This window comes from Coenobita brevimanus, chromosome 100, assembly GCF_032717465.1.
Source record: "Coenobita brevimanus isolate Jiangsu-jjx chromosome 100, ASM3271746v2, whole genome shotgun sequence".
NCBI lineage: Eukaryota > Metazoa > Arthropoda > Malacostraca > Decapoda > Coenobitidae > Coenobita > Coenobita brevimanus.
The window spans coordinates 62,110,280-62,131,042 of record NC_137053.1 but is presented as its reverse complement, the minus strand read 5'-3'; the positions used below and the strand labels follow the sequence as shown (position 1 = coordinate 62,131,042).

At 43.9% G+C, this 20,763-nt stretch overlaps 1 protein-coding gene across 1 annotated transcript in view; it reads left to right on the top strand.

The window, feature by feature from the left end:
* Positions 1–775: 775 nt before the first annotated feature.
* LOC145414682 (uncharacterized) overlaps positions 776–20,763 on the top strand; it is a 56,649-nt gene continuing 36,661 nt past the window's right edge. Inside the window, exon 1 of the mRNA XM_080284199.1 lies at positions 776–991. Within this exon, the coding sequence (XP_080140325.1) occupies positions 776–991 (216 nt within the window). The remainder of the gene's footprint in view (positions 992–20,763) is intronic.

Genomic DNA, 20,763 nt, shown 5'->3' with positions numbered 1-20,763 from the left:
AATTAGCCAACATAATCCAAATCAGATTTGGTTGGCATTAGGCTTTTCTAAAGTTGCCTGGGAAAACAATCAGAAAAAAAACAAAATAGATTATTCAAAATGATATTTTTTGAAGCACATGATGATAGAATTTTATGTGTATATAATGCCGTGCTACAAGGATTACTCTATGCCAGGGAATCTTTTTTTTTTCTCTGATTAAAGGGTACTGCAACAATAGGTACGTAAATATCAGCGTCTTTTTTTTTTCCCCCTTCGTTAGTAACACATTATGGTGAACGTATATTTTCCAGCGATCTCCTCTGAATACCAGAGAACTTATACAAATCACTACAACAGCCAGTAAGTTAAATTAGCGCATTACAGTAAGACCGAATTGCATGCTTTCTCTAAAATAATTGCATCTGAACAAAGAAATTTAAGCATCTGGAGCTGTGAAGGGATAAAGTGAGTCCATTGCAATATGAGTTATTTCTGACGACAGGACTCAGGGGATATTTCCGCATAGTAAAGTTATTGAACCTAGGTATTGGGATTACAAAAATGTGAACTATGACATAAAATATTAGTAAATGCTTGGCATATGGTGAGAATGAAAGTGGCACGCCTCGGTTCCCAGCAGCCCCTTCACCGCTCTCGCCCGGCACAACATTGACCGTGTTGTTGGTCCCTGGACATCGCGGCGGGAGGACGCAACTCCTAGCACTGGAACTATTGTGATAAAATAACGTGATTTAAGTAACATACTGTTGAAGAAATTAAAGAGAGTGTGAAAATGAGTGAAGTCAGCCACAGAACCAATAATGGCAACTGGAGCATGATGAGTGAGAAGGCACTATCGAAAAACTTCCCCCTTCACCGCGCCTGTCGGGATGGGGATGTAGAGGGTTTGTCGCTTCTGCTGCATGAGGAGGCTGCCCGTACTCACATCACACTGGAAGACACTTATTACGGCTGGACACCCACACACTGGGCCGCTTATTTCGGCAAGGTGAGTGGTGGCCATATCACGGTACTTGAGGGCGAGATCCTGTTTACTCCGGGGTTTCACACTGCCCGCCAAAATTAGGAGGGAGAAGAGGGGGGGGGTCATGCTGGAGGAGTAGTAGGATGGGGGGTCAATGGGATAATGGAAGGGAGTGCGGGGATGGGGTAGGGTCAGTTTGGGGGGAGGGGGATAACTTGAGAGTGAGTGGGAGGGCAGGACAGTGAGAGAGGGAGGTTTGGATGGTTGAGAACGAGCAGAGGGGTACGGAAGGAAAGAGGGGAGAGGCGAGAAGAAAGGAAGAGGGGAGGAGGAGGAGGGAAAAGGAACAGAGGAGGAGGGAGGGAATCACGATACGGTAATACAAGTGATCACATTGGATGTCAAAGAAAACAATCGGTTATTGACAAACTAAAATAACATCAGAGTCCCATCCAGAGCCGAGAACAACATGGACCTAAAATCAAAATGTATTTTGAATATGTCGGCAGAGTGACAGGATTCCACTACAGATTTAGGTGAAGGTTACTTAATATTGTTGAATCTAAAGAGAAAGTGTAATGATATCTGATTGTTACACCCCCAATTTCTCTCTCTCTGTCCATCCACCCGCCCTGCCTCACATTTCAGGTCATAATACTCTAGTTAGGTCACAAAGTAGACGTCGGAGCTCCTTTTCCTTAGCGATTTATTATATGCATAGTTCACCTTGATACTCTCATAAATGTTTTTAAATACATTACCGACATTTTCCCTTCAGATGCGTATAATAGATAATAAAAAGGTGTAATACGAAAAATGTATGGGTGACGGACAGGTGCTGAGTTTATTAGTATTATTAATATTACATTTTTATTATGTCAGTTCGTTAAGTTTCTGCAGAAATAAAATCGTCCTAAGGTAGCAAGAAGGAAATTATGGAAAAAATTATCGGATTTGAGGCAAAATAATTTCTTTCTCGGTTTCCAGTCACTTCCATATTTTTCTCCTTTATGGTTCATTTGAGTGAGGGGTTTTTGATGAGCCAGGAACGAAAAGAGACGAAAATAGAACAAATTAATGAGAAAGAAATGCTGAACTAACACAAATGCCACCCAGGTCCTCCCACACTCACACTTTCACACCCCCGTCAAGGAAACCCGGTATGTGTAGCTGTAATGACGTGTGTGTGTGTGTGTGTGTGCCACGTGATCAAACAAAATCAATCATGTCAAAATTAATGTGTGTGTGCGTGTGTGTGTGTGTGTGTGTGCCACGTGATCAGACAAAATCAAACTTGTCAGAATAAGTGTGTGTGTGTGAAGGCTGCGTGATCGAACAAGGTTAACCAGACGCGTCATAAAGTTAAAAATAAAAAGTTTGAGTGGCGTGGAGGTGCGGGATTTTCCTCTCACAAAAACAACTATTCAAACGGCCATGAGATTTCCCGGTAAAGCTGTTACGTATGTTGCCGTGAGTCGGGAATGATGGAGGGGGAAATTAACAACTCCTCTTCGTTTATCTATTTATTGATTTATTTATGCCTTTTCAGTCGCCCCTCTTGACATTTTGGCCTGTTTTCTGTTCGGTTGAGGAAGCTCCCTGACACCTTTCCCTTAGTGATTTATTTTACTTTGTACACCTTACTATCCTCATCAGTGTTACAGAAATAATTCAAACCGCCATACTCTGCAACGTTCAGAAGGATATTTAAACACTCATATCCAAAATAAATCGCTGAGGAAGAGGTGTCAGGGAGTCTCCTTAAGCCGACGAGAATACGAACCAGTGCCAGTGCCAGCACGGAAACCAGCTCTCCCCCCCCCCCCGCCACGAAAAGTTTATAATTCTCACACTGTGCATACTTGGTGATGGCAAGAGATAACCGAGTGTAAAGTTTAGAATGTTTACAAGGACTTTTTTTTTTTTTTTTTTTTTTTTTTTTTTGCGCATACGCGTTTTTAGAGTCGAGGCGCAAATTGAGTCAGGGCGTTTTGAGAGTCGGGGCGCGTTTTTGGAATAGGGCTTCAATGGATGTGGGATTCCTTTATTTTATTAACTTCATCCAGGCGGCTTTCTTTTGTATTGTTTATATTGTTTTTGTTTTCTTGGAACGGTTTGCGGGCTCCTGGCCTTTGGTTCCTTCTTCCTTACATTAATATATATATATATATATATATATATATATATATATATATACGGTATATATTTAGCGTAGGAGAGGCTTGTCGAACTGGAGGAGGGTTTAGATATTCTTTCTATCATAAGAAATATTTCCTGTTGAATAAAGTCGTCTCATAGTAAGAATGAATTAACACACTCGACTTGAAGGGGTTAAGGTTCAGTGTTTGTCTTGCATATCGTGTTAGTATACGCGATGCTTAAGGTCACCGGCATCCGTATTTCATCTGTTTGTGTTGTATGTTGTCTTCTGTATAACGTATGTGTGTTCTGTCTGTTCTAATTGTGTGTGTGTGTGTGTGTGTGTGTGTGTGTGTGTGTTTTGATGTACGGTATTTGCTTTAGGAAGGAGGACGCTAGGAATTTGTGTCAAGAGCATCATACTCTGTTGACTTTCCTCTCCACCTGTCTGTCTGTCTGTCAGTCTCAGTCTGCGTGTACAAATCTTTTTAAAATTTAACACTGGAAGTTGTACGATTATACTTGATTAATAACAGTGCTTAATTGTTTATCTCTGTATTCGTTTATTATCCTTACTCTTTGGTTTTGACAGTGCATTTGCTTGGTTTAATTCTGTTCATATATCTTCTGCGTTTATCCATCATTCTGTTGCTGTTATTTTGGAGGAGAGTATTTCCTGTGATTATCCATCTTCTGTATGGTGGTGGAGAGGGACGCCTCCACGTGATGGCGTCGCTATAACCAAGCTGCTCCACTGCCCAGTTATAAAAGCGTCCCTAAACTTCCTCCCCGTCCCCTGAAGGAAGGATGGTGGACTGCAGGGGTAGGGTAACTTCAGCCTGCAGTCCACTGGGTTCACGTTCAGATGAGCCTGGGATTGCAACTACTACTACATACAATATTTCTATAACAACTACTACTACTAGTTACTGGTACTCCATCAACAGCTGCTACTACTACTACTACTACTACTGCTGCTGCCACTATCTTCTGTGTTTCTTCCTCTCCTAGCTGGGTTGTGGGGGAGGAGTGCATTTGGCTGGTGAACTGAAGGCAGGGGTCACTCACCTCCCTCTCTCACACTCGCCCTCCCTCCCTCTATTCTCTCCCACCCCCATCTCTCTCTCTCTCTCTCTCTCTCTCTCTTACTTTGCTTCCCTGATGACTTATTAGCTAATGCTCTAAAATTAATCCCATCAAAGCTGTTACGCTAAGCTGAACATCTGTAGCGTTTTTTTTCTTTTTAATAGTACTACTAGCCCTTATCACGGGTCGTAGGCTGTATCGTTAATGTAGCCTACCAGGTGAGCTATTAAGGTCTGTGAAAGCAGTGTTAGATTAGGTTGTTATGAGAGGTAGTAGTAGCAGTAGTAGTAGTAGCTGTCATTTCACGAGTAGCCTAGTACCGATAGCTAGAAGTAGGTGTGCCGGTAGTAATAGTAGTTGTAGTAGTAGTAGTAGATAAGGTTGTCATTCATTAGAGGTTATATCCTGTGCTAAATAAAATCGTCTTGTTTCTTGAATGAAGTTTATATAATCGTTAGGAAGTGGTTAATGGATTTCTCTTTAACCCCTTCAGGAAGAGCCCTTAAAAACTGGAGGTCGGTGGCAGGGGAAAAAAGACAGGCTGAAGGAAATTGTTCGTGAAGGGAGCTAAATTTACTTTGGTTCCAGAAGACTAATATTCAAAGGAAAGCCCTAGACGCAGGTGTTGAGAGGGGGGAGGGAGGAAGATGGGAAGAGGGGAGGGAGAAAAGAGCATATGGAGGAAGGGGGAAAGGAAGACAGAGAGAGAGAGAGAGAGAGAACCATGCATTGTCCCAGATCCATCGGCGCGTTCGTACCTTGCGTAACCTGCCAGTTTTCTCAATGAACAGTAATTACAATATGAGAACATGGCGCGATTCTCCAGTGAGCGAACAAAGACAAGTAGACTGACATTTTGGGGCGGTATTTATAAACTGTCTTAAGGTAAATTCGTGTGTAAGAAAGCGTGTAATTGTAAATGCGATTGTGTTCAATTACCGGTATATGGACTCTTGCCACCAGGTGATTCATAGTCAAAATTCAGTTAACGCTAAAGTGCTAGTATTAATAGTAGTAGTAGTGGTGGTGGTGGTGGTAGTAGTAGTAGTAGCAACCTCAGCCTCATCTGAACATAACCTAATAGACTGCAAGAAACCAATGTCGTAGCCCACCATGTTCCTTTTGGCGCCACCACGGGAAGGCTTCCTCTCCAGCGCCATTATAGGTGCTAAATGCAACAAAAGGGCTGGATTTAGCTTTCTGTTTCTCTACAGACGTTTTGATCCCAGAAGAGGTGGCTGCAGATGAATAGCTTCCACGTCACTCTGTTCCCCGCCATCAGTCTGCCTTTTCTCCAACTGGCCCCATTCTCTCATATACCTCTCCACCCCCATCCCTTCACCTCATCTTTTGGCTTGGTGCTAGTTTATTATTCTTTCCTCCCACCTCATCCTCGGTCCCCATACCTCACTCATGTGCTCTCCTAGTTAGTCTCCATTCTCTCCACCTGTCCAGACCATCTCAAGATACTGTTCGGTACTTCCCCTACTGTGAATATAAATACGAGATCTAACGGAGCGATACTTTCCTGTAATGTAAAGGTCACTGGTACTTGAACGAAAGATAAAAGTCTGTATGCTCATCAGTTTAATCGGCTCTCTTAACACCTTTTCCCTAGCGATTTATTTTGCATACAACTGAACTGGTATACCGCTATATCTGAATTAGTATACCGATATGTCTTTTGAGGGGGTGTTTTTTCTTAATTAGTTGAGGAATTGTGTAAATGGATTGAAAATTGAACTTGGGTTATTGGCATTCTGTTCGTTTTACTAGTGGTTGATGTAATATGCTGTTATACGTGACGGTAGAATGCGTTGACTCTCTCTCTCTCTCTCTCTCTTACACACACACACACACACACACACACACACAGTATCAGAAGGGAGGTATTGTAGGGGGGGGCAGGTAGCAACAGGAGGTGTGAGTGTACTTGGCAGCACGTGAGCCGGGGGAGGGAGGGAGGGAGGGGGAGAGGGAACGGATGAAGGGAGGGGTGGAGGGAGGGAACGGCGAAGGGGAGGGAGGGAACGGAGGAGGGGTGGAGGGAAGGGAGATCAATACACTATAGTGTTCCTCCTCGTAACATAGGGTTTGGGTGGAGTCACCCCCTCCCTACACTATTGCCATGTTTCCTAACCCTACGATGTATAACGCCTGTGGTTTGTGTAGTAGGAATGATACATAAACATAACTCATACTAATATAACTGTAATGAAAGTGCTGACATGTATCAAGGAAGAATAAAACTATTCTGCATACTATATTATACGATAATAGAGAAACGTGGCATAAAAATTTGGCAGTGTTGCTCTAAAAATATTCTAATTATTATTTACTTCCCCAACACTTCTAACATTGCTAATTAATTTAGCAAGTATAATTGCAAGAAAATTTGAAGGGATAAAAGTGGGAAGAGGCGATCCTTTCATAATTAAAATAAATATATCAAACAGCTCTGGGGTGGCAGCACTCACGCGACACGTGTTTGTGTGTACGCTGTGGGAGGTCACCAACCCCCTACAGGATTTAGGCCTATTGGGGAAACCTCTAAAAAAACGCGCCGTGACTTTTACCTCAAGGGTGGTGCGGAAATAAAGTCAAAATTATAATCCATACATAAAAATGGAAGTAAAAAACCATGGATGACACATAACAAAATCTAGCGAGAGAGAGAGAGAGAGAGAGAGAGAGAGAGAGAGAGAGAGAGAGAGAGAGAAATAATAATAATAATAATAATAATAATAAAACTTTATTTCCACTAAACAGTGGGTATTCTTATACATTATACAGTAGTACAGCATACAGTATGAAAGTTCTATACACAATATAATACAAGTTGATACATATGGTGGAGCATAGTGACAGAGAGGTAAATGGTTTAAAAGGTGTGGGGACACTTAGGTTAAAAATAGATCAATTAAGGGATTTAGGAACGAAGGCAGTGGGAAGGATTAAGACAGATGGGATTGTAAGATTAGGGAGTTTGAGCAATAGGGTAGAATGTATGCTCTCAATAAAAGTATAGCAATTATCAACGGCTAATTATTATACAGGTGTTGATGGTGGGGGTCTATATTTATAGGAGGTGTTGGTGGTGGAGGTATAGCGGGTGTTGTTGATGGGGGTGTTGTTGGGGGTAGGGGTATAGGGGGTGTTGGTGGCAGGGGTATAGGGGGTATTAGAAAAACGGAGATCACAAGAGGGAAACAGTGTCAAGGTCATCGCTGATGGAGAGGTCAGCTCGGTAACGTGGCAACAGTGCAGGGAGGGGGTGACTCCACCAAAACCCTACGTTTCGATCTGTCAGACTATAGTACTCTCTTCCCTCAGCGCTTGCAGCCCTTCCGTCCGGTGCCACACAAGCAACTTGGGATTAGTTGTACGTGAACCCTGTGGACTGCAGGCTTAAATTGCTCTCTTGCAGTCCATCCTCCTCCTTTTGGGGGATGGGGAAGGGAGGAAAAAGGGTGGGTAGAGGTAAAAGGGTGGTGAAATGTAGTAGAAGAGAGTAGGTGAGTAAAATGGGGAGAGAGAGGGATGGAGACTGATGGAAATGGGAGGTGGAGGAAAAGGTAGATGTTTGTATGGCCAGGTAATTGAGCCACCTGGATTAATCGGTGCCACCACACGAAGGCGTCCCTCTAGCACAGTGGGATTAGTACTGTGTGTGTGTGTGTTTGAATTTTTTTTTTACTTCTGTTTAACTATATCATTTAACTTTACCGAGATAATCTTGGGACTTAATAAAAATGGAAATTCGGTTCAGTGTCACGTTCCAGAGTCAACCAACAAGGTAATAACGATAAAGGAATAGTCAAATATCAAGGTAATAAGGATAAAGGAATAAAGTCAAATATCAATGTAGCCTAATAAGGATAAAGGAATAAAGAAGGTCAAATATCAGGGTATAAGGATAAATAAAACGAAATATCAAGGTAACAAGAATAAAGAAATAAAGGGTTTACTTAATCCTTTCACCACGAGGATTTTCAAAGGTTCGTGGGGTGCAGTCTCCTAGGTCCGTTGGGTATGGAAGCCGTAACACCTCTTCCTAAGCGATTTATTTTGCTTATTACCCCTTTACCATGCTCCTTTGTGTTAGATAAATCCGTCTAATATTGTTATACTCTGCATAAATAATGTACCAATGGATAATACCCAGCCGTATCCAAAAATAAATCGCTAAGGAAGAGGTGCTAGGGAGTTTCCTTACCCGCGAGAATGCGAGCCCTAGAAATAAAAGACAATATTGAAGTGGTGTTGAAATCCACTTGTGATGTAAGGTACGGTACTTTACACAGGTAGGCCAGTTGGAGGTGGTTCAAGAGTCGAAGATCAAGGTCATGGCTAGGAAAGCAGACGTAATTAACCCTCTCTGTATGTATATCTGTGTGTATCTATCTGTCTGTGTCTATCTATCCATCTGTCTGCATGGTTATCACTCCTAATCAATCCGGCAAGAGTGTCTGTAATACCTGCAGCAGTAGGAACCCCGGCTATATACGAACGTATTGTACGTCATATGGCGCCGCAGCATCGATGGTTATAAGGCCCGGCTATGTACAGGAAGAGTGTATGTTATATGCTAAGGAAAAGGTGCTAGTGGGCTACCTTCACCAATGACAATGCTACCTTAACTAGTGAGAATACTTACCGGTACCTTTGTCAGTCTTACGTTGAAGTCGAAAACCTTGAGAGATTCCAGTGCTATTTTAAGCAGGAGGGGCGGATGTTCTTTGATAAGGTTGAGTTAAAAAATTCAGGGACTTCAGTTTGACGTGCACTGCTATTAATGCACAAGAGCTGAATATTGAGAGACGCATTGGGGATGGCTAGAGAGGGAAAATTGTGGAAAATGTTGCAAGGAGTTACGACAGTTCTGGAAAGTAGTGTGATCTGTGTGTGTGTGTGTGTGTGTGTGTGTGTGTGTGTGTGTGTGTGTGTGTGTGAGAGAGAGAGAGAGAGAGAAAGAGGGGGGGGGAGGTAGCTACAAGACGATATAAAAAGAGGGATTACCTACAGAATAGTTATAAAAAGAGAGGAATTACAAGACTACTAAAAAGAGAGGGATTACTTACAATATCAAAAAGAGAGAGGGATTACGTGGAATTACACAAAATAAAGGAGTTAATACGATGATAGGCTTTTTGTGGATTAAGTGTCGTATGCGTGAGATGCACTGTATCCCATGGAAGGCTAGTAATGAGCCCTGTACCGTATACATGTACAAATACCATTTATACTGTAATATCTGTTACTGTAGGTCATATATCTTAACTTGGTGGAGCTTTTCATCCTCTCTCAGCTTATTTTCCGTAGGTCAGTGGCAGAATAGTATAACCGGGCAGCTCCACGGCTCGGTTATATCAGTGCCACCACATGAAGGCGACCCTTTCCTGCACCTTAGCACCTGTGAACTAATTTTACAGATCAGCCTTTGATGTAGGGGCGAGGCTAGGCTACACACTCATTATAGGCCTCATTAGAGAGAGAGAGAGAGAGAGAGAGAGAGAGATTTACTAACCCTCATTATAAGATTCATTATAATTCGTCGACCTTGCCATATGTTTTCATCCTTCTTCAGCCTAATTCCCGACTCTGTGTCTTTTTAATAGCACTCCTTCGTGACTAGCATCATTATTGAGGTATTAAGTAAACAATAGTACGGCTCTTCACCCTATATGTAACACTTCTTCGTGACTAGTATCATATTGTAGTGTTAATCTCTGGTTACATATTGCATTCACGATGGGAGGATGGTAGTTTGAGGTCAGGTTAGAGAGAAGAGATTAAAAGTTTCTCTGGAAAGTATAAAAATGGTAGGATTGGTGGATGCTATTGTATATGAGAGAGAGAGAGAGAGAGAGAGAGAGAGAAAGTGTTTGTGGTAATTTGAAATAATAATCTTTGTTACGGTATTTCTTAAGTAGGTTATCGATGTGTGGGTGTTATTATGGCGTGTGTGTGTGTGTGTGTGTGTGTGTGTGTGTGTGTGTGTGTGTGTGTTATCCACGTGTGCCGTTATGTGTATTAATGATAACCATTTTGAGTGTATGTACTTATATATACACGTGCGTTTTTGCCACGTGTATCGATATGCCCATTGATGTTCTTAGCGCGCGTGTGTGTTTGTGTGTGTGTTTGTGTGTGTATGTCAGTGGGTTACATAAGGCTGGTCGTGGGGAATGACATTGATTCCTGGGTGACACGTGCTAGGTCTGGCTTCAGTCTGGCACGTGAGAGAGAGAGAGAGAGGTGGGGGGTGAGCGAATGATTTGGAATGAGATAGCAAATAACGGGTATTGTAGTACGACTTACTGGGTATTGAGAGAGAGAGAGAGAGAGAGAGAGAGAAAGGGGGGGGAGTGAATGATTTAGAATGAGGTAGCAAATAGCAGGTATTATAGAAAGAATTACCGGGTACTTAGAGAGAGAGAGAGAGAGAGAGAGTTATGGCGTCGAGTTGAAGAAGAGAGAGGAGTCCAGTGGGGGTGGCACGTGGGTAGGTAGAGGTAGAAAGAGAGGAAAAAGAGTGGGGGCATGGAGGAAAAAGAGAGCGAGTAGAGAGTAGAGGCGCGTAGGGATGAAGGAGTAAGGGTAGAAGAGAGTAGATGGCTAAAAAGAGGAGAGAGGAGGATGGAGAAAGGTGGAAATGAGATGAAGAGGAAAAGGAAGAGAGGAGAAATGAGCAAGTCAAAGAAGAAAGAAAGGAGAAGAAAAGAAGGGAAAAAAAGAAGAAAGGAGGCGGAGGAGCGAAAGGAAGGATGAGGATTAGTGGAAGAGAGAAGGAAACTAAAAAGGGAGGGAGAAGGAAGGAAGGAAACAATCAGAAAATGAAGGAGGAGAAAGGCAGGAAAGAAGGATGTTTAGGGAGGGAAGGAGAAAAAAGAAAAGAAAATGAAAGGAGAAGATAATTTTAAGTAGGTTCGTAGAAAAGGAAAAAAATAAACTAAAAGATATAGGTGCCAGATGGTTAGGGTTGTGAGATGGAGCCAGGATTCCGGTGGCTTGAAATGTTACGTTGATGAGTGTGTGGCTCTTCATTGGGGACGTTGTTGATAGTTCTCACACTTTCTTACTTCCTCCTTCCTTGTTTCTGGGTCCCACGTCACACCATCTTTAGGAGGGAGTGAGGTTCAGGATGGTAGTGATGATGGTGATGGTAATAGTGGTGGTGATGATGATGATGGTTATGGTGATGATAATAATAATGATTATGGTGGTGGTGGTGATGATGATGATGATTATGATGTTGATGATGATGATGGAGTGTCAGGGTGAGGGAGTGACAGCCCGTGGGGGGAGTGGAAGAGGCAGGCAGCAAGCAAGATGGAGAGATTATGTATGTAATTATGAAGTGTGGGGTGGAACATGCTAACAGCCAATAGGTCAGAGTGGAGAAAGGTAGGAGAGGCCTGCAATGTTGATGGTAGTGACGGTGGTGGTGGTAATGATGAAAATGAGAGAGAGAGAGAGAGAGAGAGAGAGAGAGAGAAGAATGGTTAGAGTGAAAACAGGAAAGAGTGAATCATAGCTAAAAGGGGTTTGAGGAAAGTGATAGGAGGAGAGAGAAAAGAGAAAAAAAAAGTGAGGGAGAGAATAAAAAGGGAGAAGAATGAGAGAGAGAGAGGGGGGAGGGGAAATGAGGAATACAGAGAAGGTGAATCATTGTTTAGAAAGAGCTTGGTGGTTTGGGGAAGAGAGAAGGAGAATAGGTGTACCATGAGGAAGATCAATGGCTATGTGTGGAGAGAGAGAGAGAGGAGAGAGAGAGAGAGAGAGAGAGGGAGAGACGTAAGAATGAGCTAGCGTGATAAGGTATAGGGTGTGTGTGTGAGAGAGAGAGAGGGGGGGGAGGTGAAAACAAAATGTGTATGTGTGAGAAAGGGGGTGAGAGTGAGAGGTTGTGAGGGGATAGAGTGAGAGTGAAAATGTATAATATAGAGTGAGGGTGAAAGTATGAGAGAATGAAAAACAGAGTGCAGATAGTATGAGGGTGAGCTAGGGTGAATGGAGAAGACAATTTTTAATACCTACTGAAAGAAAGAAAAAAGTAATTAAGAAAAAGGTAATTGGGTGTGTGAAAAAGAAGAATGTGTGAAAAATAATGAATGAGAGATAAGGAAAGGGTGATAATGAAAGAGAGTGAAAATGGAAAAATATAAAAAAAAGAGAGAGTGAGTGTATGTGAAATAGTGTTAAAGTGAGAAAGTTAAGAAGTAAATACACACACACACACACACCTTGAGCGAAGTGAGAGGCAGGGTAGCTAACGTATTGATCACTCAGTCTCACACACTTCACCTCCACCACCCCTCCACATCAACACTCCACCTCTCGTTCCATTCCACCCTTTCCACCTAACACTACACCTCCATCCCATCCACCTCTCACCACCTCCACTCTCTACCTGTCACTCCAGTTCCATCCTCCCCTTTTACTCCACCTTGGCCTACGACTCCACCCTCCACCTTACACATCACCAACACTTTCTCTTCTCTCCACTTAAGCCTTCCACTTGAACCCTCCACCTTCTCCAGTTTCTCTCCTCTGTCTCCACCACTCCACCTTAGCCATCCACAATTCCCTGTGTATATTGTAAGTTTTATATATTTTTTTTTAATAAGTTTACAGTAGCTTATAATTATTTTTTTTTAACACTTGCTCTCGGCCAACTTTTTTTATTCAGAATATCTCCATTTTCTCTGTCTAATAATGATGATGATGATAAGAGCTCTATGTTCGTTGTTGATGACGATGTTGATGATGTTGATGAGGAGGAGGAGAAGGAGCAGGAGGAGGAGGAGGAGGACGATGGCAAGAGAGCACCATATTCGACGACAACGATGATGATAGTAATGATAAGGACTTCCTATTCGATGATGATGGTGATATAACGGAAGTACCCTATTCCCTCTCGTATAGTCTCAGTGAATTATACAAAGACTGAAAAGGTCGCTGGTCTGAGGGGTGCTGTTGCTGCGCTTCCTTGTTTTGATTTAACGCCGGGTGTAGACAGGGGAAGCTCCGTAACACCTCATCCTTAGCGATTTATTTTGTTTATTACACCTTACTCTCCTGTGCTGCATAAACCCTTCTAATATCGTCATACACCGCATAAATAACGTACAAAAGGTAACCAGCCATATCCAAAAATAAATTGCAAAAGGAAAGGTGTTAGGAAACTTCCTTACCCAGCGAGAATACGGGCCAGAATCCCATCCTATCCCGAATGCACCGTTGTATGTCTGCCTTTCATGTCTCTTCTTTGTCTCTTTTTTTTTTTTTTTTTTCCGCGTTCATGATCATTTAGGATTTTTATTTCCCATATAAAATTGATGTTCGTATCGGAAACTAAATTGAAAATGTTAGCAAAATGAAGTTGTTATTATTATTATTATTATTATTATTATTATTATTATCTGGTCGTAGTTAGAGTAGTATTTTCGTGTTATTTTTTAGTGTTACGCACCGGATTTCCTTTCGCCGGCGTCACGAATATAGCGTTCTGTTCCCATTGTTACGGTTGTGCAAGAACTCTATGTGTCACGCTAGGCAGAGGCGATGTGACGGTGACGAGAGAGAGAGAGAGAGAGAGAGAGAGAGAGAGAGAGAGAGAGACGTAGGTGGGAGAATGGTTTGGAATGAGTTAGAAAGCTACTGGTAAAGGAAAAAAAAAAAACTGAGTACGTAGAGAGAGAGAGAGAGAGAGAGAGAGAGAGAGAGAGAGTAGGATGTAGGTGCGAATGGTTTGGGAAAAGTTAGAAAGTTACTGGTATTAAAAAATTGCTGGGTACTTAGAGAGATAGAGAGAGAGATTGTTAGTGAATGGTTTAGGAGTTAGAGTGAGCTAAGTGTGCCAGCAGCAAGAATATTACGTATGCAGAGAGAGAGAGAGAGAGAGAGAGAGAGAGAGAGATTGTTAGTGAATGGTTTAGGAGTTAGAGTGAGCTAAGTGTGCCAGCAAAAAGAATATTACGTATGCAGAGAGAGAGAGAGAGAGAGAGAGAGATTGTTAGTGAATGGTTTAGGAGTTAGAGTGAGCTAAGTGTGCCAGCAGCAAGAATATTACGTATGCAGAGAGAGAGAGAGAGAATTGCACCTTTATGTCCCTCCTCAGTAAGGTCCAAATTCCCTCGCCTCGCTGTTGCCAGGGAAGTGGACTTTTTTTTTTTTTTTTAATGTACCGTAGCACCCACGATCCACGCTGCATGACTCTCTCTCTCTCTCTCTCTCTCTCTCTCTCTCATTGTGGATGGGCAGATAGGGGTACGAAAGGTTTGAGTGGTATGAAGATTATAGATGAGTGCTTGTTGTAGGAGGAGGTGGAGTGGGTGGATGTTTGAGGGGGAGGTGGATGTTTCAGAGGGAGGTGAAGTGAGTGGATGTTTGATAGGGAGTGGAGTGAGTGGATGTTTGAGAGGGAGTGGAGTGGGTGGATGTTTGAGAGGGAGGTGGAGTGGGTGGATGTTTGAGAATGAGTGGATGTTTCAGAAGGAGTGGGGTGAGTGGATGTTTTAGAGGGAGGAGTGAGTGGATGTTTGAGAGGGAGTGGATGTTTGAGAGGGAGTGGAGTGGGTGGATATTTGAATGGGAATGGAGTTGGTTGATTTATGTGTGTGTATGGAATGTGGAAGGGTATAGATGTGGATGATCAGGTAAGGGATGTGGAGTTCCAGTACAAGAGGGTGGAGTGGATGGATGTGTGAGCGGAGTGAGGAGATATTCGAGAGGGAGTGGAGTGAGCGGATGTTTGCGTGTCAGTGGAGGTGAGGAGGATGTGGATGGGAGCAGATAAAGGATGTGGAGGGGTGTGGAGTTCCCGAATGTGGAAGTGGAATGGGTAGATTTTTTTTAATGGATGCGGAACTAATTCAAATCAAACCCCTATTTATTTATTTTTGTCATTGGAACACCTGTAATTTTTAGATTTAATTAGCCTGCATCCCATATAGCAGAGCGCATTTAGAAACGATACATAAAGGTCAGACGTGCTCTATAATTATCACTTTTTCATAAATTATCGTCAAGTATTGGGAGCTGTAGTACTTTCAGCTTAACTTGGCCTAGATTTTCGTCCTTTTTGCTGTTTATTTCACGTAGCTCAGAATAAGACAAGACTGTGGCTCTCCATCCTTTCCACGGCTCTTCTTCATGACTAGCATTATAGTCTAGTGTTAATCTATTCCCACAACTCAGCATTCAGGATGGAGATGTGGTAATTTTGAGCCATGTTAGAGTAAAAAGAGTATAGACGAAACCTTTGCGGACTCAGTACAAATAATGGTATCTCTAAGTGTGGAAATGGTGGAATTACGGGAGGCTGAGTGGATTATAGAGATGTACTTTATTCTAGGTGACCCCCTTAACACCTCTTCCTTAGCGATTTATTTTTACATTCCACTTTAAGTTTCTCTTATGTTATTAGTACTGATGTATAATGTGCTAAATAAATCGCTAAGGAAGATGTGTTAGGTAATATCCGAAGCTTGCTGGAGGTACGAAACAGATGGAACTACGGCATTGTGTGGATGTGAAAAGGATAGGTGTGCTTGTGGGTGAGGCAGAGGTGGTGTGTGTGTGTGTGTGTGTGTGTGTGTGTGGATAGGGGTGAGAAACTGAGGGTGGAAGAATGCATGTGGGTTGGGGTGGGTGTGGGTGTTGGAGTGGTGTTTGTGTAGGTGGGTTTGTGAGAATGGAAGTGTGGATGTGGGTGTGGGTGGGTTAGTGGGGGTGTGGATGTGGGTGGAAGTGTGATTCTTGGATAGTGTAAGTGTGGGTGGTAGAGGAATGTTGGTGGGAAAGATAACAGAAATGTGAGGATTTGGTTTTGTGTGTGTGTGTGTGTGTGTGTGTGTGTGTGTGTGTGTGTGTGTGTGTGTGTGTGCGTGTGTGTGTGTGTGTAAGGGTACGTGCGATAGACGGTGTGGATGTGGATTAGTGAAGTTTTAAAAGAAGGCTGAATTATGTCGTTAATCTAGTGGACTGCAGGTGTTTCTCCTCCCCCCCTCCCAGCCACGCCTCCCCCCCCGTCCCCCGACACACATCAACCTTACCACCTGTCTACCTCACCTGCATCTCGTTTACTTAACTCCTTTCAGCTGACGACTTATTCTTGATTTAATTCTTGCCACCTCCAGACTATTATTTTCACAGTTTCCCTGACCGTAAAAGGTTTAGGGGATGGTGAATGAAGCTGAGAGAGAGAGAGAGAGAGAGAGAATAATCTAATCTCAAGTGGCTTCCCATCTCCCTAGCTCACACACCTGCGTGGCTACCTATCTAAATTCCATGGATAAATAGTCCGTTCTCTGAAACCCACCACACCTTTTCACATCACTACTTTGACCCTGATACCCACCGTCCATACTGAATGCGCTCTTTGGCTGTCTCATATTGGACTGGTATGATGGTATTAGCGGAGGTGGTTTTATGACCTGTCGGTGGAATTTGGTGGATCAGTATAGTTTGTCTCAAAGAAATTCCAATTATTAAATGTTCCTTGGCTTAAAATAGGGTCGAACTCGCGCCTTTTCGAGCAGGAGATCACCTTTCTAACCACATGGCCATCACCTCCACCATCCTGATACACCTGCCCAATTTCAGCCTCACAGACATGGTAATTTAATCAGTTACGGTATTATATATCCCACCAGTCTTGCACACCTGCCTTACATGCCTGCCTCAACACACCTGCCTCACTCAGCCACAGCACACACCTGCCTCACGCCTGTCTCGCTCACTTGCCTCACACACCTGTCTTATATACCTGCCTCGACACACCTGCCTCACTCAGCCACGTCACACACCTGCCTCACGCCTGTCTCGCTCACTTGCCTCACACACCTGTCGTATACACCTGTCTCACATACCTGCCTTGCACACTAGGTATAAACACCTGCCTCTTCTCTCACTGAACTCACGCGGCTGGTACATTTCCATCACTAATTCACTACCTGCATCGAACACCTGAGACACACACACATACACACACACACACACACACACACACACACACACACACACACACACACACACACACACACACACACACGCCTCCCCTCCCTCCGCATGCGTCTCTAGGCTGTGTATTGGCAGTGGGAAGAGCTGTCGGTTCCATTTCACTGCCAGAGGGTCCCACAGCGTTAAATAAATAGCGTGAGAGAAACAGAAAGAGAATAATGAAGAAGTTCAATGGGGGAGATATATCCAAACGTGGTTATGTGTGTTGAGAAGATGCAACATTTTTGGCCCTACTTTTACCCTCTTCAGGTGTGGCCAAACGATGCATATTTGTCTTTCTGTCTGTCTTCATGTCTGTCTACCTGTCATTATATATCTCTCCGGCTGTCTGTCTACTTATCTGTCTGTCTGTCTATCTTTCCAGCTGTCTGTGCATATTTGTCGACGTGGTAGTTGTTAAAGTGAAGATAACTGATAATTGTGTAGTGTGCTGTGTCTATGTGTGTATGCCTTTGCTCATGGGGTGGAGTCAGGATTCCGAGGGATGGAATGGTTGGTGAGTGAGTGTGTGGCCCATTTTTATTTACTTTATTTGCTGTCTGAACTCTACCGCACCGCAAAAGTTACGAATAGAGACGTAAAAATATGAAAAAGTAGATATATATATGTTACAGAATGGATGAGGATTACAGAATATAGAGATGTTACAGGAAAATTGTTATGGGAAGAGTTAGTGATATAGAGATGGCTACAAAATAGGAATACGTTACAAAAAATGTTATTCTGTGTGTGTGTGTGTGTGTGTGTGTGTGTGTGTGTGTGTGTGTGTGTGTGTGAAAAGGAGGAGGAATTTTGATTGAGTTTATTCGTCTCTTCTTTCCTACTCCCACCACACTCTCTCTCTCTCTCTCTCTCTCTCTCTCTCTCTCTCTCTCTCTCTCTCTCTCTCTCTCCTGCCTTATCCACCTGCCTCTCTTACCCCACTATCAGCTTTCACCCTGCCTCACGTCCCTCACCATCTGCCTACCACCTGTGTCAGTTTTCTCTCTGCCTGCCTTTCCTCCTGTCTTACTTTCCCTCATAGTCTGCCTACCTCATGCCTTCCCCTCCTTGTTTACCTCCTGCCTGACCCACTACCCTTTCCTGTCTCACCTACCGTACCTCACCTGCCTGACCCACCTACTCTCCTGCCTCACCTACTGTACCTCACCTGCCTAAACCAACTACTTTCCTGCCTCACCTACCATACCTCATCTGCCGAACCCACCTACTTTCCTGCCTCACCTACGAGTATCATACCTTACCTGCCTAACCCTCCTACTATCCTCACCTGCCTTTCCTTCCCTGCCTACTTTCCGTTCCTGCTACCTCCACCTACCTCTTTTCCCTGCTTCATCTACATCTTCTGCCGTACCAGCTTCCCTGTCCTGCCTCATAAACCCTCCAGCCTCACCACCTAACTTACCGACCACCCCTTTCTGCCTTTCTTGCCTCACCCCCTGCCTAACCTGCCTGCTAATTCTGCCTCTCCAGTTTTGCCTCAACCTTTGTCTCTTCGCCGCAGTGTTGCATCTTTATCTCTTTTCTGTCGCAGCTTCAATGGTCACTGCTCCTCCGAACTCTTTGCTTGCATCCCTCCACCATTACGGCGGACGCGTAGCACCCGTCTAGCAACAAACTCTCTTCCATTTTCTGTCCAACTCTCTAATGCAGAAGTTAACCGTTACTCCCAGTCCTTCTTGTATGCAACAGGTTAACTCTGGAACTGTCTCCCTCTGTCTGTATTTCTTACTGTCTGTGACCTTCTGTCTTTCAAACGCAGTGTGTCCAGGCATCCCGAAATGAACGGATTGTGAATTTGGCTCTGTTATTTATTTATTTATTTATTAATTTTTTGGGGAACACTTTTACGGGCTTTGGCCTTTGGTTCATTCTTCAATTAAAAAAAAAACTGATTTCTCTGCCCTCCCTGCCTCACCACACCACTTAGGCCAATTCCCCTGCCACACCACACCACTTAATTCCCCTGCCTTACCACTTAAAACCTCGCTTGTTCTGCCTCACCACTGCTTCGTCTGTCCTATTTCACCACTTTCCCGGTCTGTCCTACCTAACCACCCTGCTAAGTCCCCTGCTTCACCACCTGCCTGGCTGCCTCCCCACCGGTGCCGCCTGAATAATTTGGCAGAGGGACCATGGCGGGGGGAGACGCCTGCCTCTCCCGCTTCTCTGCCTAACACTCTGCCTCTTCTGCTTTTCTCTGCCTCTCCCATCTCTCTGCCTCTCATCTCTCCTTCCATTGTCACTTCCTCTTGCTTATCTTTCCACCTCTTCTGTCTGTCTGCCTTCTTTTGTCTCGCATCTCTTCGCATTACTTTCTGCTCTCCTGCCTTGCTTTCTGCCTCCTGCCTCCCTGCCTTACTGCCTCCCTGAACCACCATGCCTTGCGTAACCCCCTCCTGCCTCCCCCCCCTCCGCGTGAATGAGAGGGTGTGGGTGGTGTGTGGCGGGGGATTTTGCAACCTTAAAATATCACCAGCATAGTCTCCCCCTGAATCTCACACACACACACACACACACACACACACACACACACACACACACACACACACACACACACACACACACACACACACACACACCTTTCCCTCCAGCACTCCCCACCCCCTTTTCCATATCCCTTCCTCTTCCTTGTCCATCACTACCCCTCCTTCCCTCAAGTAGTTTTCTCTCTTTTCTCTCCCCATCTCCCCTGTCCTCCTCCTCCTCTTCCTTTCTTCCTTCCTTCCTTCTTTCCTTCCATCCATCCATCCATCCATCCGTCCATCCATTCATCCATTCTTCCATCCATCCTTCCATCCACCCACCCATTCTTCCTTTCTTCTTTCTTCCATCCTTCCTTCCCTCCCTCTCTCCCTCCCTCTGCATATTTCCCTTTCGTTCCCTAACAAACTTCAGAAAATCACCAGAAAATAGCAAGGCGAAAACCACGTCCTGGGATTGAAAGGGTTAAGCCATTCCAACCCCACCCGTGGTCTTCAACCCCACCTGCACGTGACTCATGTTCCCCACGTGCTTCCCACCTGCACGTACACCCCACACGCCTCACTTCCACGCGCCTCTCCTCACATGCACGTGCTTTATAGAAACGAACTGGCACTCCGTAACGCCTTTTACTTAGTGACTTATTTGCATACTATATCTTAAAATTCTGAGAGAGAGAGAGAGAGAGAACAACTAAAATCACAAGTGAATGAGAAGTAGGTTAAGTATAAAACAGAATGGGTGAATGACGACACGGCAGAATAATGGTGTAGTATTATGATGACTCGGCACATAGAGAGAGAGAGAGAGAGAGAGAGAGAGAGAGAGAGAGAGAGCAATTGAGGATTATCAAAAATTCGCTTGCGTTTGTGTTACCAGTCTACTACTTTCTCTTCCCCTTGGTGGCTAGAGTGTCCCCATCTCTCTCTCTCTCTCTCTCTCTCTCTCTCTCTCTCTCTCTCTCTCTCTCTTCTTCTTCTTCTTCTTCTTCTTCTACATCCCTTCCATCTCTCCAATCTATGCTTCATCCCTCCAGGTCCCTCCATTTCCTTCATCCAGTC